The 23,898-nt window shown below is 40.2% G+C and overlaps 1 protein-coding gene across 1 annotated transcript in view; it reads right to left on the bottom strand.

Moving 5' to 3' along the window:
- The window catches only part of bmpr1bb (bone morphogenetic protein receptor, type IBb), a 35,789-nt gene that overhangs the window by 3,962 nt on the left and 7,929 nt on the right, over positions 1-23,898 (bottom strand). The window contains exons 3-7 of the mRNA XM_086096203.1: positions 9,085-9,265; positions 3,042-3,210; positions 2,839-2,944; positions 1,618-1,717; positions 613-709 (exon numbers count right to left, since the gene is read on the bottom strand). Coding sequence (XP_085952329.1) covers positions 613-709; positions 1,618-1,717; positions 2,839-2,944; positions 3,042-3,210; positions 9,085-9,139 — 527 coding nt within the window. The 5' untranslated portion in view covers positions 9,140-9,265. The remainder of the gene's footprint in view (positions 1-612; positions 710-1,617; positions 1,718-2,838; positions 2,945-3,041; positions 3,211-9,084; positions 9,266-23,898) is intronic.

Here is a 23,898-nt window from a genome sequence, read left to right as displayed (position 1 = left end):
TCAGAAAAAAAGATATATTCTAAAAGAGATATCAACAAGAATATGGTAATAAAGTACAAATACTTTGCACCACTGATTGGTGAAAAGTCGGGGTGGGAATCTTTGAATGTCTCCGATTTTTGGGTGTGCGATTCGATCCAGAATCGATTTTCGATTAAGAACGATTTTTGATTCAAAATGATTTAAATGACAATGATTTTTGCTTCAATCTATAGATGTTCAAGGCATCGTAATGATCTACTGCAGTCTGACTCGCTAATGCTAATTAGCGTGCTACTCGCGGCACTTTTATCACTCAAAAGAACGACTCCACACTGCAAAAAAAAAAAACTTTTATTGTAATAACTTGATCATGACTTTTCCCTTCTGCTCTAATATGGCTACAACTTAACTATCAGATCGCGTGGAACCACACTGCCCCTAAGTGGCCAAATCGGGTACAACATGAACAGCGCTCCCAATAAAGGGACACACAGACAAAGGCAAGACAGTATAAAATAATTGAAATAAAATCGATTCTGAATTGTACTCTCAATGAGAATCGCGATTCTTATGAGAATCTATTTTTGGCACACTCCTTGTGAAAAGTGACAAAATGGAGCCGAGTATTACCTGATGCAGCAGATGACGAAGACGATGACGAAGAAAACGCTGCAGACCGTGATGGAGATCAGGACAGCCAAGTAATTGGCACCCTTGTCCACATAATCTTAAAGAAAAAAAAGAAAAAAGAAAGCGATTTAGTGTCTTGAGAAAACGTTCCCAATTTTCCCTCCACAGTACCGAGTCCGCCCCCTCGTGCGTCCGTAGGCCGAGGATCGATCGCATCCCCTTCCTGAATCCCAAAGATCACGTCACGCGGACATGTCTGCAGAAGCAGCTCGGGTTACCGGATTGCCAGTAAACTCATTCGTAAAGAATACATAAGAAAACGTACATAAACTCAGCGAACGCTAAATCCGTCCATCGGTATCCTTCATCCAAATGTTTATCATCATTTATGGTCAAGACTCCGCAAATAGACACGTTCCCTTTCCCTTGCAAGCAACTTCGCCAATCCGCCGCCACTTCCTTCCTAAAGGGTCAAACAAAGTGTTTGATGGCGAATCAAAGCGAAGTGTGATAACGAGAACGCGCGCGAAACAGATGGACTGACAGACAGCTCGCATCCGTCTCCAGTCAAGAAACGGAAGCGGGCCCCGGGGAGCGGCTGTCCTTTTCATTACAGGGTGAGAGAACGAGCCGAGCCAGCGGGTTCCGTTTCGCCTGCCGCGTGCCCCCCAGCCACCCCCCCCCCCTCAACGCTCCACTTACAACACAACCATACGGTCGCATTCATTTTCCCACATGTCGCATTTCCTCTTACGGCCGCCAGGGGGCGTTTACTTGCTCAACTGTAGTCAGTGCCAGATGTTTATTTGAAAAAGGCGTTTATTTGAGAAGAGGCCCTCCTGTTTATAACGCGCCACTGAGTGTTACGTCAGCGGCACATCTCCATAAACTGATTCGGGGGATGGTGATAAAAATTGATCATTTAAAAAAAAAAAAAAAATCCTTATTGATTCTCTCTCCTCTTCAATTTTAGACAAAAACACACGGCGTATTGTCATGTCTCACCTGAGGTCAAGGGAGGAAGAGTCGGGTGAAGGTTTCGGTTGCAGTAGTCCTGATCCCTGCAGCACTCCACAGCTTGCCTGGAGCGAGTGTTCCACATGTCCTATCCAGAAATAAGACGGTACCTCAAAAGGGACGCCACGCGCCGGGAAGAAGGACCACGACACAAAAAAGCGTCACCGAACCTCGGGCTCTGCGACGTACAGCTCTTGAGTTCCGTTTTTAGTTCTGTGGCTCGATAATAGAAATGCTTCTTTTCTTTTTTTTTACATATTTATTTGATTATTATTATTATTATTTTTGGTAAAACATTCTTTAAATGAATTAATAATAATAATTAAATAACAAAATAATAATAATAATTACATTTTCAAAAAATGTCAAAGTCCAAATTTTTAGGTTAAAGATGAAAACGATTTTTTTTTAATATACCTAAATGTCCAAGAGTGACCTTTAAAAATAGGAAGAGGAAAAGCAGAACTACCATAAAATGTTAATGAAATCGCCAAAAATGTCAGAGAATTGAAAAAAAAGGCAGAAAAGAAAATGTTCCAAAAGTAACCATAAATTGTCCAAAATCAAAAGAAAAAATCCAGAAAATGCCCTCAAAAAATGTATTAAAAAATTACATATGAAACCCCCCCCCCCTTTAAAAAAAAATGCCAAAAATGGAACGTAAAGTATAAGCAAATCTACGCATTATGATTATTATTATTATTGGATGCTGCTGTCATATTTCCGTGCAGTGATGCAGCTTAAATGAGTTCTCGGGCCTTCAGTACATTCGACTGACACTAACAATCACAATCTTCAAATGTTTTGCGGCTCCGCGCAAATTTTTGCGCATTTATTTGGCTTCTTCTTTTTTTTTGACAGGAAATTTTGCTGACCCTTGACCTAACCCAACTTCAGCCCAAACCCTAAACCAGTTTATTACTTACTCTCGGCGTGCATTTTTGCCAATAAAAGACAATTGGACACATCTCATTCCACGGGGTGTGATAACGATGCAAAGGATGGTCGCGATAGAAAGCGCAACGATTCTATTTCGTCGGAATTAGCGTTTGATTCCGCTTGAGAGGGTGCGATGCAACGAGAACAGAAATGCGGCCACGCCTTCAAAGATACGACTCCTCAATAAAAGACGATTCGATGCGTTTCTCGATATCTTTTCAAACGGAGTCACTTCGGTGTCCGATTCCAAAAGACACGAAAACGGCTCACCCTGCACTGGAACTCGGAGCCGGCCAGTCCCAGACAGCCTGACGTGAGTACGGCCCGACCGCTCTCCTCTTCCTCCTCCGCCATGGTGAAGCAGTAACCGTCCGTCCTGACGGAAATAAAATGAATAATAATAATAATCCACGTTGACGTTGGAGTTCGGAACTGTTCGTAATTCATTCTTGACCAATTGCATTGCAGCGTACATGCAACTGTTGTTTGCGGAGTTTTCGGGGCAGTGCTGGCTGCAGTCGCACCACAGCATGTTTTGGGTCGTAACTGTTGCTGCGCCGCTGCTGTTGCTGCTCCCTTTGGCCCTCCGCTCCGACTCCGGCTTCCATCCGTTTCTCAGCAGCATGCTGTCCAGCAAGTTGCCTGCACAACACAACGCATAGAGAGAGATAAAGAAAAGCTGTGCAAATGTGAGGTTCAAGGATCCGGGCTTTTTTTTTGTCACCGTCTCCATGGTAACGACATCGACTCAAGCGCCCAACATGATGATGTGGACGGACCGAGAGGAAGGCTCAATGCATCAATAAGAAATGACTGTTTTGGTTTTGCTTTTTTCAAATCAGGTTTTGCGTTCGTACGTTCAAATGCAATTTAGTTGAATGAAAACAATTCTATCTAAAATAATCAATAGAATATACAAAATAAATGACTAAGCAATAGAAAATAAAACTAATGATTTGTTTTTTTATAATCAATTTCAATTAAGCATACGTAATAAAATAAAAGACAAAGTGCATTTTTTTGTATTCACTTTAAGATCAAATGTAAAAGATAAAATGAAATACAAATAAAATGTAAAGAGAGATTTAAAAAAAAACACTGTAAAGAATTTAATTCAATTCTATTTAAAGAAAATGTTAAAATAATTGATTATAAATACAATGTAAATAATAAAATTAAATGTAAACTAATTTACCTCAAATGAAACACCGATAAAATGTAAAATGGCAAATTCAATTAAAATCAAATAAAATGGAAAAATTGACATTTAGTAATTTAAAATAAATTAAAATCAATATGAAAAATAAAATGTACCTCAATTAAAATGAAACGGAAAAAAGCAAAGCTAAGCAAAGCAACAAAAAAGGGGTTTTATTTAACCCTACACAACTCAACTAACCAACTTTTTTTTTTAAATAAAGAAAATTACAGAAAATCTACCACCTGTTGTTAGATTGTTTATTGCTAGTGAAGGGGCACTCTCTAGTGGACAGAATGCACACTGCAACTACCAGCACCACTTTGCATAACGGCCACAATATTAAGTACAATTTGAGGTACTAAGTATTTCTACGGATAAAAGCAAAAAATAAATACAAAATATCAACGTGTTGATGATGATTCGTTTCGTATCATCCCATGAAACGTCCAAATGAGCATTAAAAATACATTTGAAAATAACGGGAGGTAAGATTAAAAAAAAGGAAAATAAAGGAGACGGCGTGAAGCACCGCATGTTCCTCTAAGATCTTTTGCCTTCATGGCAATTTTGCACACTCCTTCAGATCTCCTTTTTTTTTTTTTTCATCAGTTTGCAAAGGAATGCATCTTGAGGTCACGGAACCTTTTTTAGATGCACGTCGCCTCGTATCAACCTTTTTTTGTTGTTTTTGTTGTGCTTTATCAACGAGTGCAAGGGCAGCTCACTCAGCGAAGGCTGACATCATATTTTTTAGGGAGGACTCATTGCCAGGGCGATTGCTACTCCCTCTGATGATCTTGTCTGGAGATCAGGGCAAAGGTGGGAGAATTTGGTTCACACTCATTTACATATTCTATAGATCTGGGAGGTCCACGGACCGAGTGGCCCCATGTTAAAAAAAATTTTTTTTTTATCGGATGCAAAATACGGTACAGCGCAGCAAACTGCAACCGCAAAAAATAAATGGTTTCAGATTGTTAAATTCAAAGACTTGAGACTGTCGTTGCCGAGGCAGCGTTTTCGGAACGGATGTCAAACGCAACGCAAACGCATTATGATATTGACGCCATCGAAGCAATAGAAACGCTCGTTGTTAAAAAGAAAGGAAAAAAAAAAGTCTTTGAGACAATTTGGTGTGCAGCCAACAAACTTGCTATGTCAGCGACGGCCTCATTCAAGGTCGCCCCGAAATCTGATCTACTTCCCCCGCACATTCCACAGGCTGCTCCTACACACACGCGCGCGCGCGCGCACACACATTGGATGTATGTTACTGTGACATTTCTCCAGTGTTCTCCGCATTAATAATAAAAAGCTCTCAACATAACCGGAAACAATTATTGATTCATTTTGAACATATTTCTTATGTTTTACTCATTTTCGACATCATACAGATGAACTCGCCAGATGAATTGACATAAGTTATCCTCTTTGCTTCTCCATTTTAGGTGGTCTGGCCCTCATCGTTATTAATTAAGTGCGTACGGAGCATCGTGAATTGTAAACAAAGACAAACACTGAAATCGGCACAGTATTAATATACTCCAACCCTAACAAATATATATATACGTGGATACATATATATACGTATATATGTATATAATAATAATAATAATAATAATAAATTGTTTGTATATAGCGCTTTTCTATCTAATCAGATACTCAAAGACACGTGTGTGTATATATATATATATATGTTGTGACAAAAAACTATTTGTATCAGAAAAACAGTTTGGACTTAGTTGCGAGTGCATCCACTCGAATATTAATCGAGACACAAACCAAAGTCTCTTATTGGAAAGATTCATTTGCAAAAAAACATTTTATAAAAATAATTTCATATATTCATATCCTCTCAAACTGAGCCGTACCCAATTGAATTAAAAACGGAATCGAATTGTTCGTTCCACCTTCAAATCTTTTGCTGCACGAAAAGCTTGACTGATTGCTCGTTTTGGAAAATATTCCTGCTCGTTTCGCCGAGCGCCAATTTCCCGCCCTGACGACCGTTCAATCCCGTGCCTTCGCAAGCGCGACGGACGGATGACGAGCGAGATAAGTTCCTCCATGTGGCCGTCGTAAATCCCCCCGCTCAAAGGAGACATCTTGCATGTGTCTCCGGGGTTGCCCTCTGACCCCTGGAGGAGGCTGGCCAGCAACCTGCCATGGGGGTCGTCCATCCTCGCGCCGCTTAACCCTCGGCGGGCTTCAAAGATGGGACGTACGCGACGCGCGAACGTGTCGGAAGAGCGCATTCCGATCCATCTTGCCCCCCCCCCCCCCCTCCGGGTCATCTGTTTCCACTGTTCCGGCAACCTGCCTCGTGTTTACCAGCCGTGACCGTGAAGCCTTGAGGAGGAAGACAGCGCAGAAGTGTCTGTCACCGTTTGACAAGATGATTCCGGACTTGCCCACCCTCTGACCCCGCGCATCCTTGGACCAAGTCCTGTTAGATTTGCACCGGCTGGCAAAGATATGTGACGCGTGGGTGCCAGTTTTGCAGCGAGGCGTTATAACCACAAAGACAACACACAAACACAGACAGGCTGCAATCGGAGACGCTGGTTTTGGACGATCACTGAGACAGCGGTTCTTAACTTTATTGGGGGTACTGGAACCCCACCTGGATCTAGAATTGCTCAACTTGAGATGGAACCCAGGGACAGCGGATAAAGTGAAAAGAGCAGAGGCCCCAGAATTGAACCCTGCGGAACACCACACTTTACGTCATAAATGTGAATTTATATTGTGCATATTCGTCCGACCACTTTCTTTTTTTGTTCGACAAAAAAATGATCACATGACGTAGCATCACAACAGCCAGAGGTCGACTAACAAGCGATGTAACGTGATCAGCTGCAGCCAATGACGGCCAGGCGAGGTGTGTCTTGACCTCCGCCGAACCCTGAGACGGACTCAATGGAGGGATTGATCTGCCTGTTGCACAAATTCCCAATCAATCACAAAAATCTATTGTTTATGTGATTTTACAGTAAATTTACACTTGCATGACTTTCAGTGCTCTACACTCTAAAAAATAACCCAACTTTGGGTCAAAAATTGATCAATTTGACCCAATTTTGAGTCAAGAAATGGGTATTTTAGTGTAAAACAACTCAAATATTGGTCAGATCATTCACTTGGGTCAAAAAATGGGGTCATTTTGTATAAAACAACCCAGAAAGTTGGGTCAAATTGACCCATAAAGTGGATCGGTCCAATTTTGATCCATAATTGGTTTACTTTTTGACCCAACTCCTTTTAAAAGTGTATTTTTGTGAATTCAGCACTGCATAACTGCGCAGGGGCGGGTTAGACCTCACGTTGGTAATTCCGCAGCCAAGCGCAGGCCAGCTGGGAGTGCGCGGTTGTGGGCGTGGTCAAAGCTGATTTAAACCAATCCGTCGATCTCAGCGGCTTCGAGTCATTTCGACGTGGGCTGAGCAGGCGTAACGTTTACATCGATTTTCTCCCGCCAACTTGTTGCTCAGCCAGACTCACCGCTGCCGCTTCTTCGAACAAACGTTTCAAGTCTTCTGCCTAACTGACTCGACACAAACCACACCAATATCAAACACAAGTATCTCTCATGTCTGTGTGCGCCTCAGCAGCCATCTTATAAAAACAGGTGGCCGGTGAGAAAGACTGCGCCGCGCAGATTTACGACCAATCCCGCACATGTTGAACTCATTTGAGAGACCGCCAACATATCGGATCACAAAGAAGTCGAGGAAGAATCAGGGCAAGTGATTGTTATGTATTCATCCAATTTTGCGCTTTTGGCGTGCTCATCAGAATCACTCAGCAGATTTAAAAAAAAAAAAATTATTAACTCCAAATTTATTTCCATGCAAAAAATATGCACTGTAATGAGTAAAAAAAATGAAAACAAATCTATCGTGATGGTGTTTATTTCCTACTAAACTCCCACGGGAATGCGTGAGTCGTGCCTAATGTGCCGCTCAAGTATTTGAAATGCAAATTTTGTCGCCTGTCAATCATTTTCTCGACTAGAAAGGGAACAAATGCCGAGGTGCCTCACTTGAGGAGGTGGAGGGGGGCTTGGGTTGTGGGGGGTGGGGGGGGGGTCTTTTGGGGGGTCACGGGCCCTCCCGCCTGTCACAACCTTACAGGCCAGCAGGACACTGTTGGCATTCATCGTAAAGAGACAACTGGCTGTCCGTCTTCAAACGCTTCGAAACAGGAGTGTGCGGCGGGAACCCTTTTAACGCCGTACAATAACTACAAGGGAACTGGAAGTCACTTTTCATAGATACAAATATTGATATTTTCCAGTGGTATGTACTACTTTGGTGTTGCCAAAAAAAAGTCAACCTCACGAAAACTACTTACACCCCTTCTTCAATGGGCCATACATTGCCTTTGATGGGAAAGTTGCCCCTACCAACATGGCCGCCACGTAGGCACAGTGGTTAGCCGGGCTGCTACAATCTAAGAATAGAAATAATATTGTATATATCGGTGATAATTACACACAATGTTACTTGAACGTATGGCAATAGACCAATCAGAGGCCAGTATTTTGGGGTCATGAACTCTCGTGCAAATGTTGCTATGCGAGAGTTTCTGGGGATCGTCTACGGGAAATCCTGCGGATTTCATGACCCCATGATTCCACATGTGGATACAGTATCTACGGCAACGGAAAGTTAATAAGCAATTATTTTGACACATATAATGAATTTTTATTATTTTTCATTTACGTGCCGAATCATCTTTACGACTATGAAGGTAAGTTTCAAATTCTCGTTTTTGATGTTTAGCTTAGTCAGCATACATTTAGGGTTGTCGGCGTTAGCTTTGTGGCTAGCGCTAATGTTATTTTATTTCTAAGCGTATTTTCCGGCTCATTCGCTGACATATAAACAGCCGCATATATTATAACGTGACGGCATTGAGCATTTGTGAAAATGTAAACCTCCGATAAACCTTCCGCAAAGAATGTATTTGTGGTAAAAAAAAGATTTACTGTTGAGAGGCTGAAATTTAAGTTAAATGATTAATTGATGATCAAAATAATCAATTAGTTATCGATTAATAAATCAAATGTCGTAATCCATGGTTTTTGTACGATAATAAATGGGAATATCGTGTTTTCTGAAGATTTAAATCAAAATCTAATTAGAACAAAGTTAATTTAAAAAAATCTTACAAGTCAAGAATCAATAAGATGAGGGTTACGTTTAAAAAAAACAAAAAAAATACATGATTGCATAGCAACAATAACGTTTTAAAGAGTCCCAATTTGGGACACTCATACAAATGATTGGCACGCGTGTCTCGTCTCGACTCACCTTCCGATCTTGGGCTCAGCAGTGCCAACAGGAGCAGAGCTTGCCAGGCCAGCATCGCGCCGCCGCCGCCGCCGCCACTTTTTCAAACCCTCCCGCAGCGATCACCAAGTCGTCGTCCTGAAGACCGCCACAGTCCTTCTTGGTCGTCCACCTCTTGCTCCGCCACTCCGCCACTGACAGCCTGGGAGAGAAAGGCAAAGGGGTGGCGGAGGGGATGGTGGGGGGGGGGGTTGAAGAGGCGGGGGTGTTACTTCTCTCCGGGTGTCCGGCTCTTTCTGCCACTGAGGCAACAGCTGAGTGCATGTGGACCCCACAACAAACCGCCAAGAGGGAGGCAACGGGGGAGGGGGAGGGATTGAAGGATTATAGATACAATAGAAGCCACAAATACAAATCCATTCGATTATTTGATTGTATAATCAATAGATCATCCATTCTAAAAAGTAAATTGATAGCGAGAGCCTGACAGAAGATTTTTTTTTTAATAAAAGTCATACACATAAACTAAGGTGGCAAATCCAGGTCCAGAAAGTTAAAACCCTGCCACAGTTTGGCTTTAACCATTGATACTAGCTAGCTAGCAGGTAAACGAGCACCATGGGAACTAGCTAAGGAGCTAGCATACCACAGTTTGGCTTTAGCCCAAGGTGCTAGCTAGTTAGCTCCTTAGCTAGCTCCCATGGTGCTCATTTACCTGCTACACACCTGCTAGCGTAGTTTGGCTTTAGCCCCAGGTGCTAGCTAGCTACCTAGCTAGCTCCCATGATGCTCATTTACCTGCTAGGGAGCTAGCTAGCTAGCACCTGGGGCTAAAGCCAAACTACGCTAGCAGGTGTGTAGCAGGTAAATGAGCACCATGGGAGCTAGCTAAGGAGCTAACTAGCTAGCACCTTGGGCTAAAGCCAAACTGTGGCAGGATTTCTATTGGACCTGGATTTTTCATATTTATTTGAAAGGCAATCTTGCGAGGTAAAAATGAATAAAGGAGGAAAATTCTTTTAAGATAACCTTTTTTTTTTTAAGTTTTTTTTTCATGACTAATTTATTGATTTTAAGAGATTTACATTGTTATCTAAGTAGAATAAAGTCACATTGTATAGAAAGAGTCATAATTTTGCGCGAATAAAATATTCTGGAGAAAAAGTCAATTTAACGATACCAAAATTAGAATCGACGTTGAGACAAATTTTTTACGAGATGTGGTTGCAATCTTACAAGAATAAATACCAAACCTTGACACAAAATGTTATTTCATAAATGTGATCGTCCAAGGCTAAAGCCGTAGTCTACATAGAATAAAGTAACAAGTAAAAGAATAATTCATAATTTTTGATAAATTTAGATTAAAAGTACTTTTTAACCAGAAAAGTAAAAATTAGTATTATTCTCCTAATATTTCCACAACTCTTAACTCATTCGCTCTCCCAAAAGTATAAATACGTTCTATTTTTAATATCACCATGCTCCCAAAGACGTATTTCATGTTTTTATGTGTTTTTTTATGCTCGAGCATACAGAAGGCTTTGATGCAGCCTCTGAACTGAAGAGAATGGTTGAAGCATGGTAGTTGTTACAAAAACGGCCAGCAGGTGGCAGCAGAGTATAAGAGATCAACCAGGGCCATGTTGCAAAACGCAAAATTTTAAACAGATTTGTGAATAATGATGAAACTTAGCTATATGTTAATGCTAATTGCTGCAAAACAGAAACAGATAGAAATATATATTTTTTCCTGATGAAAGAAGAGACTCTAATCTTTCTTTCGGTAGGCTCCATGTTTTATAGCAATAGAACACTATATTCTGTGGGCCATGCAAAACCAGTCAAAGTCCAGTAAACCAGCCGGGAGCGAAGGGGATTGCTTCAGTGAAAATGGCTGGGAGTGAATGAGTTAACTCACTGAGGTGTACACAGCAAGCCATTACAACGCAAATGCTAAAGAATCGCGTGCGTTTGTGTGCGTCGGAGGTGTGTGAAAGGGGGCCGAAGCCGCGGCGTTGGCGTCAGGTGATGAGGAGGCGATTAGAGCTCACACCTCCAGGCACGGCCACTGCCACTTCGCAACTCGCCGCTAATCCGCTACACAGACGCACACGTTAACAATGGGGGCACATTCCTCACGTCAATGTTGTAAAAGGATGAAGCCAGATTAGCCAGATTACATCAAGTTCACTGAGAGTAAAAAAAAAAATCACAAACATGTCACAAAGTATTCTTGGGTGATGCATTCTCTTCCCAATGTAAACAGTTGAATTCTCGGGGGCGGGGTTTCTTGAAAAAATTTACGAGAATAATGTACTAATATCTTATTTTTGTAGTTGTGTGACAAAAAAAAACTGCAATATTATGAAGGTCTAATTGACTAAAGATGTTTACACAGAAAAGTCATAATCCTACGACAATAAATTGTCAAATCTGAATATTGTAAGAGTTGTGTATTTTTTGGGAAGACCAAATCGTAATCGAAGAATAATAATATCTTAAGAATAAATAATCATTTTACTTTGAAGCGTTTTCATCATTATACAAGAATAACAACAACATCTTATAAGACATTTACATTCATACATAATGAGAATATCAGAGGAATAAAAGTCTAGAATCATTTTGTTCTCCACAAAAGACGATTCAGTACGTTTTTGGGTTACGATTTTAAAATGTATAACAATTTGATTCAGTTCCTCGAATCAAACTGATTTTCCGGCTCAAATCAGTTTTTGTGACACGCCTACAGAACATTAAAGAGAATGAAGTTGTAATCAAAATCGAAAAAATAAGTAGTGTTTAGAAAGTGCCGTAATCTTGTGATAATCTTTTGAGGGGAAAAATCCTAATCCTAAAAGATTTAACACAAACTCAACAAACGTAGAAGGTGTTCTTGTAAACTGCATTCTCGTCCAAATAAGTGGAAGAAACTTAACAGAGTTGAGTTCTTGGTGGTGTTAAAAGCAGCAGGAGCCAAATGGGCCGGAGCACCCTGCCTCCCGCTGCATTCCGAGTGTGAGGAATTGCACCTCCACCCAGCCTGGAGCTCCGGAGTTGTCACCCCGACCCCGCCGCTCCATTTGTGCTTGTGCATCCCTGGAACATGGCGGAGAGGGGGCCACGTCGGAGAGAATTGGTCGCGTGAAAAACACTGGATTGACAGGAGGATTTAGCATTGCATTGGCTTGCTAGCTATTGAGCTAGCTAGATACATTATAGCTAGCTAGCTAGATAGGTAGGTAGATAGCTAGCTAGGTAGGTAGGTAGATAGCTAGCTAGCTATAGAGTATAGAACTAGCTAGCTATAGCGTATAGAGCTAGTTAGCTATAGCGTATAGAACTAGCTAGCTATAGCGTATAGAACTAGCTAGTTATAGCGTATGGAGCTAGCTATAGCGTATGGAGCTAGCTATAGCGTATAGAGCTAGCTAGGCAGCTATAGAGGATGGATGGATGGATAGATGGATAGCTAGATAGCTAAATAATCTATAGTCTGGAAAGGGTTACAAAGCCGTAGGCTAAACAAATGATTACTAAACTGTTATTGAAAATTAAAAAAGAAAAAAAAAGAAAAGAAAAGAGAGCAATGATTATGACATGTCGAATCGGTAAAATTACAGAATAAACAATTCTGAGCTCTCTCAAAGAAAAAAGAAAAAAAATCATGTTTTTGCTGTAAAGTTGACATGAATGTGGCTCCTCCTCCTGTGCGGTCGCAAAACTCCATCTACAAACATTTTCTTATCAAACAGAGATCGAGCGCACCGTGACGATCTTCATATTTCATTTCCCAAGCAAAAAAAAATCCTTTCATCATCATCGCGCAGTAAACGCGGACCACTGGGAGCGATTCGGGCTAACCCGTGAAACAAAAGAGGCCAGATGATGACGTCGGAATGCGTGTCGGACGGCCGACGTTCGGAGCTTGCGTGAAATCGGGAGGATTTGCGGAGTTAAAAGTGATGTCACCGAGAGATGTTTATTACCGCGGCAACGCAGCTGTCTGCCCGCCACAGGCTCCGACGGGGGGCAAGAAAAACTGCGGACGTATTGCACATGTTGTAATCTTACGAGAATAATGTTCATATTTTATAAGGAAAAAGTCGTAACCCTGCAAAAACATATTTTTACAAGAAAAGAGTCGTAATCTTGTTAGAAGGTGGCCATGGGTTCCAGAGGGTCCGCGTCAGCTAGCGGCGCTAATTAGCCACTTCCTCTGCCGGTCAGACCGAGCGGACGGCGGGGGTCGAACCGCAAACTGGCCGTGACCCTCACACCTGCCTGCTCTCATTAGACCTCAGCGCGTCTGACACACAAACATAAACACACGCACACACTCTTTTGCAGCAGGTGCTAATAAACAACTGAAGTGGCGAGAATACGGACAAATAGCTTACAAAAATAAAAACCGAGACTCAAAAAATTAAAATGTTGGAATAAATACACAAATAAATATATAAATACAATTAAATATCATTCAATCAACTCTGCTCTCACATTTATTTATTTCATGCTGCAGATGCTCTGGCAGGTCGAAATGTTATTCAAATGAGGGGGCGGTCCATTTTTTTAAAAACTTTATTTATTTAGGGATATATATATATTTTTAATAGTTTTTATTTCCATTTATATTTATTTTTTGTCCTCAACTTTGTAAGTATATTTTTTATATCCGTTTTTATTTTCATTTGTAGTCGTTTATTTATTTTTTAATTTTTGGCAGTTTTGGTCCTCCGTAGTTTTAAAATGTGTAACAAAATGGATATAGTATGTCTTCGTTTTTTTGTGTGTACGGACACGGAAACACAAGCAGCTTGCAAAACGTGCAAATCCCCACAGCTGTCCGCGTCTTTAAAGTTCTTCCAAGCTGGAGCACAGCAACAAACAGTGACCTTTTGTAAAAGTGGATGTTTTTTCCATCTGCTGTTCGTAACGGCGGTTTCGGTGCGAGTGCGTGTCCACAATGCACTGCATGCACCGTGAAACACATTTCAATTTACAGCTTACTTCAGGGAAATGACACCGTGCTGGTTTTTTTTTTTTTTTTTTTTTTTTTGGTGCTCTGAAATGTTCTTTCCCACACTTTTATGAAATAAGGCAGTAAAATATCCACACTAACCTACGTTAATAGGCAGTGATTATCTGTCAGTAGACATAAAATGCTATTTTCGGCTTTTATGTCATCGCAGACGTCATAAAGTAGTGAGTTTAGTGTTTTGCATTAAGGAGGGAGATCCAAACTCCAGCGAGGCTGAACTGTTCACGCAAGTGAAAGGAAAATCACATAGAAAGCGACTTCCTGTCTATTATTTGTTAGCAAGCCACTTCCTGGTTCACAGAAGATGACGTATGATGGGTCGTACCATTGTCAATCCTGGTACGGGGGTAAAATGGACAAAATGATTTTTTTAATAAAATAAAAAATCTTGGTGCCTTGTTTGTTTGTTGCTCGTTAGCATGGTTCAAGAAGGATGACGGTAGGTGAAAGGACTGTACCATTCTTGATTCTGGGCCGGGGGGGGGGGGGGGGGGCTTCCATGTTGATTTGACAGCAAAAAATAAAAATAATTTTCTCAAACAAAATCATGGATGTTTGTGTTTGTTTGTTTTTTCTTTATTAGCAGGCTACTTCCTAGTTTATGGAGGATGATGATACTTTAACTGGACTTTATCATTTATTTAAAAAATAATAAAAAATAATAAATAAATAAATAAAAAATTGTGTAGTGAGGGACACTTTCATCAAAATGGAAAAAAAAATCCAAATATTCCTCTAGCACAAGTGGAGAAAATGTGTTGTGCAATATTTGTTTGTGAATTTCAACTTTATGTAAAACAACTGGATTGTACCATTTTTTTATGATGTGTCTTGGGGAAACTTCCATTGTGGCTAAACTAGGAGAAAAGACTAAATACATTTTTTTGGGGGGGAACCCCCCCCCGCGCCCAAATAATCATAATATGTCATTTGTTTGTCCGTTCATTAGCAAGCTACTTCCTGTTTTAAGGAGTATGATGATGTAACATGACTAGACTGTACCATTTTCATTATGGGATGGGGGTAACTGTTCTATTGTGGCAAAAATGGCAAAAATAAATTTGTCTAACAGTAATGTGGGGGGAAAAAACTCCATTGTTCGTCTGTTGTCTGTTAGCAAGCCACTTCCTGGTTGAAAGACGAAGGTTTAAGATGATTGGATTGTACCATTTTCCATTCTTGGGTGGGGCAATGTGTCTAAAATCAAAAGTCAAACTAGAAAGAAAAGTGGAAAACACAAACATTAGCCTATTTCTTGATTATGAAGCTACTTCCTGGTTGAAGTAGGACAACATGAGACTGTACCATTATTGATTCTGGGGGTGTGGGAGCAGGAGGTTTTGGAGTGTGGAGGGGGGGGGGGGGGGCACTGAATGTCTTTTCCAGTGGAACAGATGAGACTAAAATATTTAGGGTGGACGTGAGCGTTAAAACCATCCGCTCCAGAAGGCTGGCAGCGTTGTCTGCACTTCGCTCATTTGTCAATCACATGAAATGGACTTGATTGGCAGACACAATTTGACAGCGTCTGGTTGGAGTCAACCGCTTTTTTGCTTTTCAGTAGTCACGGCAATTCAATTGGTATCGCCTACCGGGTCTGTGAGCCCCGCCCGAGGCCTGCTTCTGCTCAAAGTTTCCTCCTGTTGCCAGTCTTCGGCTCATGGGACATTTCATTTAACCCGTTTTCTGGCTAATGGACATGTTGGGCAACAAAAAGCCCAGACAGTCAGTAAAAAGTAAGCTTTTGGCGAGGTAACCCTGGGACGGCGTTGCGCACCGACTTTAACACAGCGCCACCACAAAGTTATGTTCGAGCACGAATCTTTCTTGCTAAAATAATTTAACGTATTTATGGAGCCCCTGACGTCGCAACCACCAGCTGTGCCAATCAAAGTCTGCACAAAGACTCCCGGACCAGACAAAAAACTTTGAGTACGCCACAAAAGCAAATGACTGAGGTCACATCATTTTCCCCAAACTCGATGAGTTGACTAAGCAGTATGCGGAAATTAATCAGCTAAAGCTCCCCCTATTATATCAAACAATCACAGCTATCAATTTTTAACAATGCAGGCCTATTTAAATGTATCTAAAAATAAAAAAACAATTTTCACTTGTAATTCTCTAAAAAAAAACACCCACTGTTTTTTGAATCTTGAGGCGACATGATGCTGCACAGGCGGAGCTTCACAACAATTTCCAGACAGTTCAAGTGGCCAAGATTGATAATAGATTTATTTTCAAGCTATTACTAGAGACCGATAGTGTCAATTTGTGGGGGGGAAAAAATATGTAATTGACCATATTTGGCCAGTTGAAGTTTCCGCCCGACAGCAATTATTTTTTACTTTCGTGGCTGGCACGCTTCTTACCAAGCTTTTTCTGAATTGATCTACCTTAACTATTATTATATTTTATTTATGTATTTGTATTATTAATATTTTATTTCATTTATTATTATTATTATTATTATTATTTTATTTATTATTGTTATTATTATTATTATTATTTTTAATTATTATTAATAATATTATTATTATTTTATAACTTTTATTTTATTTTAGTAGTTATCCACCCACACCCCAAAAATGCAGACTTTTTTAAATCTTGAGGCGACATGATGCTGCACAGCCCCCACGTAGTGAGGAATTGGCGGAGCTTCACAACAATTCCCAGACAGTTAAAGTATCCAAGATTGATAGATTTATTTCGAGCTAAGTGTCAATTATGTGGGGGGGGGGGGGGGGGGGGGGCAAATTGGCACGCTTCTGAGCAAGCTTTTTCTGAATTGATGTATTTTAACTATTATTATTATTATTAGTATTATTATTATTATTATTTTATTACTATTGTATTTGATTTGATTTGAGTAGTTATTCCAAGACAAAAAAAAAAAACACGCAAACTTTGAATCATGACGCGTCTCCCCCTCGAGACGGGGCGGCATTAGACACGCAGCAATTGGCAGCGTTGTTTTGCCCTCCTGCAATGAAAACACAGGAAGCAGCGCGCGGAGCGACGAGGCCCCGAGATCGATGCCTCGCTTCGGGACGGCCGCCCGTGTTTTAACATCTTGCCCTCTGCACTTGGGAAGCCACTCTATTCTTCGGGAAGATTGTCAAGTTCCCCCCCCCCCCCCCACACACACACACACACACACACCCTCCCACGTCTAATGTATCCCGACGCGGTGTCATGCCGGGCCGCCGCCGACCAGTCGATAAGTGCTGGAAATGCTATCCATCTCTGAAACATCACTCCTTCACTTAACGGGAAGCGAGCGGGAGTGGCGGCACGGTCGGAGGGCGGAAAGCTGCAGCAGCGAGACGTCAACTTAAATCCCGAAGCCTAAAACAGCAAAGTTGTCTTAATGGGTTCGTCGGATCCAAAACCTGAAGAAGCACTCGCGTGCTCTGATTATTACAAGACATCTTTTAGCATATGATTTACTACTCCTTGTCAGATCATAGTATATTACCTGATACATTATTTAGAATTTTAGCCAAAGCGCTATAGCACTTATCTGAGACAGCACTTCTAAGCTAATATTATACAACAACAGGATGCTTAACTGCGATTGGCTGCCGACAAACACCAAAAGTTAAATGAGGTTGACCGAAAAGAAAACTCGAAATTGTCCATAGGTGTGCTCGTCAAAATGTAATTTTGATTCCAATTTGGGCTTCTAACGATCATAAAAACATTTTCAATCTTATAAAAACAAATAATAATTAATGTGCTAAACGGAGCGCCGGGAGCAGTGTGTGTTTCCGAGTAGCGCTAATGCTAAAGCAAAAGTAAATCCCATTGACATGCTAATAAGAAATTAGCATAGACTTCTAGTAGTGATATAACTTCACTACTTGATAACAAAAAAAAAGGTAAAAATAAATAAATAAATACTCTCTCGTAGAGCTGGGCGATATAAATGGTATATTCAATATAAGGTATCAATTTTGCCGAAGGTAGAGATTTTGGCTCTACCGTCTTAGCGCTGTAGCGCATGTTGGTGACATCATCGCATTAGGGATTTCCCGACTCGCAGATGACGTAAATATGTCGGCGCGCACAATATACCGTTGACGTCGAGTGTCTTTTTCATTTTCTCTAAACCAACAAACTTATCATCTCACAATGAATATCAGTAACCATGCCCAAAGATGTACATTATAAAATGAAGCTACAGCCGTTGCTTTCTGTAGGTTTAAAAATCAGGATTGAAGAGGATTTGTCAGTAGATAATCTTGAGAAAAAAATCTATTAACTCATTCACTGCCACTGACGGCTATAGACGTGAAAAATGAATTAGAACTATTAGTTTCAATTTATTTTTCACTTTTGTTAACAAGAGTATAAAAACAGATGTAAAATTTGTGATTAATCTTGAGTTAACTAGTGAAGTCATGTTATTAATTATAATAAAAAATTATAATCGCCTAATGCCCCTAATAAAAAAAAGAAGAAAAGATTATTAAAAAATTAGGGGCGTCAGATGATAAAAAAATTTAAATTGTAATTAATCGATTAATCACAAATTTTATATCTGTTATAAATGCACAATAAATAAAATCTAGGTTTTTATACTGTTGTTAACAAAAGTGGAAAAAATGTGAAACTAATATAGTTCAAATTAATTTTTGACGTCTATAGCCGTCAATGGGAGTGAATGAGTTAATATTTCCTGTTAATCTTGTTTCACATTTAGTGTCATACAAAATAGTGTGCCGCCATCTAGCGTCCGACAGTGGAATTACACCCAAAATAAACAGCCCCAAATAGAATTAGAAGCGGTACCAAAAAAAACAACGTATTTCGCCAAAAGTCAGCTGTGATCATCTCCAGCTCACCTGCCACCGTCATGAGAACAAGCGCTATAGAAAATGGACGCATGCACTGTATGGACGGATGGCGCCACGGGTCCCGGCAGAGAGCGACCAGTTGCGTGTTATGTCCTGTCACCAGCCATACTCTCTCGTTTGACACCTTGGGCCGCGTTCCCTCTCTTCTCGTGCCAAGAATACTGGCGGAGCGCGGCGGGGGGCCCTGAGGAGAAGCGTGCCCACCCACCCCGGGAAAACAAACACCATTAAGGGCCCGTGCCCATCGCTCGAGGGGGCGGGCGGCGAACGCTGCCAGCGTCTGTAACTGCAGAAGACGCAGCGTCAACAGCTGCTCAACGTTTGTCCCCGCACAAAACAAAACGAGAATACATAACGTAATACGTTAGATTTGAATATATTATAAAAAATAGTCCTGCGATTGGCTGGTGACCAACCCATGGCGCACCCCCGGCTAAATCGGATGGGAGGGACGCAAACTCACCTGCGTTCCTAATGAAGACGAGTGAATTAGAAAATAAACAGATGGATAAATAGGAGTTCATGTGAACCTTTTCCATTATTGTTCATCCAATTAGTCGCATATCCACTTAACTCATTCACTGCCATAAGATCATAAAAAAAAAAAAAAAATGGGGGCGACAGGCGATTAACGTCCTCGGCGCCCTTCCCTAGGTTTATGCTAAACGTTTTATAACGTTTATGGCAGTCAAAGAGTTAACATTTTTAATTGTAATTAATCGCATGACTTCACTAGTTAACTCACGATTAATCACAAATTTTATATCTGTTCTAAATGCACAACAACAACAAAACTATGTTTTCATACTCTTGTTAACAACAAAAGTGGGGAAAAAATGTTAAACTAATGGAAATAATTGAAAGGAATTTTTTACGTCTATAGCCGTAGTGAATGAAAAAAAAAATAATAGTACATAAATAAAACATTATTGAAAATTTGGGGCGTCAGGCAATTAACATTTTCATAATTACTGTAACATTTAAACTCGTTTCTGTTAGCTCGTCAATTGAGTTTCACATTAATGTTAGCATTAAGCTAGCAGAAAGATTTTCTGGTATGGTTAAACATTTTCAATGTTTCAATATTTAATTCTCTTTTGTTGCATGCGTTGCTGCTTCGTGTGTTCAAGTTGTATTTTGCTATGCTATGCTATGCTAATATCTGTTTGCTGTTCTATGGTGTTTCCCGTTAAGCTAAAATACATTAAAATGACATTATTTGGTTGAATATGTTGGGGCGAAAATATGTAAAGACTAAAATAGTGTGAACAAATTATTAACAATTAAATAAATTTACATTTTAGAAGACTTAGGTGTACCCATGGTCAGAAAAATTAGCTTGATGACTTTTTTGCTGAGTCATGGTGCTCATTTTGTTTTCTCTTCCTGTAGATGGCTAAAAAGCTTTTCGTAAAAGGTTGTGTGCACGTTGACATATTTCGGAGATTAATTACTGATATTTCAAATGTCTGTGATAAAACTAAATGTTTCAGCAATTACGATGAATAATAATACCGCCCAAAAAATCTGACCTCAAACTTTTGTTTATCTGTTATATTTTGTATTTATCGCTATTTTTATAACATTACACAAGGGCACGTTTCTTACGTTTTTATTTTTTGTTTTTTTTCTCCAGTTTACACAAATTGCGGCATGAATTTAATCTGGCACGACTGCTGGTGAGTGAATGCAAATCAGCGGTGTTATTTTGTATGGCTGATTTGGGGGTGTGGAGGTTAGAGCGTTTGGGAGCACGGACCGAGGCTCGGTCGTCCGGGATCGTTCCGAGGGGTGACATCATGGGTGTCGGGTTGCCCGTTGTGGCTTTGGCTCCCAGGAGGAGGGAGGGGGCGGGGGGTGTCAAAGAGCTCGAGCGTAGACGTGGAGAGTGGAGTGTGTCGTCTCCTTATCGCCCTTCTGTTGCAACGGAAGATAAATTCAATGCTTTTTTTTGGGGGGGGGGGGGGGTGTCTACAATCGTGCGAAACTATTATGCACTGTATATCGTAAATACGATATAAAACGTATATTGTTTAAAGATAGACCGATATGGTTATTTCAGGGCCGATATGATTATTAGTGTTTAAGGACACCAATAACCGATAATTGGAGCCGATATTCATTTTCAATACGAAGGAAAATATTGGCATCTTATTTTTTTTAAATTACAAACTCCAGTTCTTAAATGTGTTGAATTTTTAAGCATATGTTTATTGAGCAACTTTTAGGATTCGTAAAATATTGGCGTTAAAAAAAAATAATCTTAGTCAAGTAGACATCTTTGTTTTAAAATCGAACAAAAAAGTTCATAGATCTCAAAAGTCAAATAAAAACGTAAACAAGTAAATAGCTCCTTGTTGTTTTCTACAGTAAATAAAGTTTTTCAAAATTTCAAAATATCTTTCAGTATTAAAATTGTACTTACCTCAAAAAAAAAAGAAGGTGCAGAGAGTTCCCAGGGTCAGCAGCATCTCTAACAACGTTAACTGAAATTTTAAATAAATACTTTCCTGAAATTGACACATTTTTAAATTGATATATTATCGGCCGTATGATTCTTCAAAAACCGATGCCGATATTCGTCAAAATGCTGAATATCGGTTTCCGATAGTCTATCCCTACATTGTATAATATAACAATAATTGTGGATTTAGTTTTTGTTTATAACAAATTTGTATTTTGACATTTTGATAAACTGAAAAAACAATGCCAGAAAATTGCCATTTATTTCATGTATTAATAAAAAAACTCAATCGGTATGTAGATCGTACCAACCCGTGATGTAAATTTCTCTGCGTATCGCACAACTCAAGCGTATACTTAAGAAATCTGAATGTCAATTAAAATGTATTAAAAACATGAACAAATAATGTGTGTGTGTGGAGGGGTGGGGGGGGTGGGGGGGACTGATTAACGGGCTTGGCGATATTAATCAATATTAGTTACATGACTGCAACAGATTTTCCTATGGGGGATAAAAAAAAAATGCCGGAAATCCACACAAAGGGGGACGTCAACAACAGGTCGCGTCGGACCTCGGAGGTGCCGCTCTGTTTTTAAAGTGTGCCTTTCACTTTGGGGAGGTAAAGACCGAGTCGCATACCAAACGTCCAGCGAGACACTTTGATACTGTAACCCAGCCTCGCCTCCACCTCCAGACTGCCCGATCTCCACTTCACATGCAGTGCACTTGACACACGCACTAGACACACACTCGACACATGGAGCGTACCATTCCAGACATGTTTACTCAGACAGAAGTCAGATCCCCGAGAAGGAACCCTTGGGGCTCGTCTTGACCAGAGCAACCGCAGCTATCCCCCCCTTCCTCCTCACATCCCAGCTTGTCCTTTTGAACCCCCCCCCCCCAATGAAGGTTCAATTTAAGGGATTTAACTCCAGCGGAGACCCTCAGGATTCTGTCTCCAACCCCCCTTTCTTTTCTTTTTTTTTTTTTATTTGCTTGATCTCAAGCAAAAATTTACTGCCTACGGTGATAGGGTTACCGGGAGAAAATCAAGACGGCGTGACGGTGTTCCCACAAGTGTTCGCTCCCCCCCCCCCGAGTCCGGAGTGACGTGATTTGCATCGTTACTGCATGCGGTCCAGCAATGTGTACTGAAAGCGTCAAATGTTGGCTTTTTCAACACCTTCGCAGTTCCGTGAAGGCGTCTCGCCAGTCGAGGTTACCTGCGGCTTTCGTCAAATAAACACGGCCAACTTTCAACGGCAAAGTGAGAAAAGCAAGTCTAGCATGAAATCAAACCAAATCGAGTCTAGCGATAGACCGATATGGGTTTTTTCAAGGTCGATACCGATAATTAGTAGCTAAGGAGGCCGATGACCGATATTTGGAGCCGATATTCATTTTCAGTAAAAGGGAAACAAATATTGGCGTGGAAATAAAATAAAATAAAATCCAGTTCTGAACTTGAATTTACTAAACAACTTTTCAGATTTGCAAAATGTTCATATTTTATTCTTTAATTTTAAAATACACATACACATTTGTTTTAAAATTCTAACAAAAAGTTCAGGGAGTTCCCAGGGTCATCAGCGCATCTCGAAAAACTTAAATGAAAACTTAAATAAATAGCTCCGTATTAATTTCTCCAGTAAATAAAGTTTTCCAAAATTTTGAAATATCAGATTTTTTTAATTTTTTACTTATCTTAATTATAATTTCAAACAATCACAAAAGGTGCAGAGCATTCCCAGGGACTGGAAACTTAAAATTTAGCTCCCTGAGGTCCCAAAGTCAACATACGCCTTTAACTTATACACTCCCAGCCATTTTCACAGAAGCAACCCCCTTCGCTCCCGGCTGTTTTACTGGATTTTGACTAATTTTGCAAGGCCCACAGAAGATTGTGTTCTATTGCTATAAAAACATGGAAGCTACCAAAAGAAAGATTAAAGTCTCTTCTTTCATCAGGAAAAAAAGTATATTTATATCTGTTTCCGTTTTGCAGCAATTAGCATTATGATATAGCTAAGTTTCCTCATTATTCACAAATCTAGAATTGTGAGCAATTGAGGGTTTTTTTCCAACATGGCCCTGGTTGATCTCTTCTATTCTGGCTGTTTGTGTAATAACTACAATTTCTTCAGCCGTTCTTTGCAGTTGAGGCTGCATCAAAGCTTTCTGTATGCCCTAACATAAAAACAAACAAACATTTTTTTAAAACGTATAAATACATCTTTAGGACACTTGAATAATTTAAAATAGAACGTATTTATACGTTTTTGGGAGCAAATGAGTTCATGTTCAAATGCCGGCAACAGAAGTGAGTAGACCCCATAGGTAAAAAAATTCCCCTATGAGTAGTGAGTTAAGAGTCCCTCACTACACAAAATAAAAAAATAAAAATAAAATTATGGTAAAGTCCAGTTAAAGTATCATCATCCTCCATAAACTAGGAAGTAGCCTGC

Source organism: Leptonotus elevatus, chromosome 15, assembly GCF_054856555.1.
Source record: "Leptonotus elevatus isolate MCC_2025b chromosome 15, RoL_Lele_1.0, whole genome shotgun sequence".
NCBI lineage: Eukaryota > Metazoa > Chordata > Actinopteri > Syngnathiformes > Syngnathidae > Leptonotus > Leptonotus elevatus.
The sequence above is the reverse complement of the archived record's forward strand: the minus strand, read 5'-3'. Positions and strand labels throughout refer to the sequence as shown.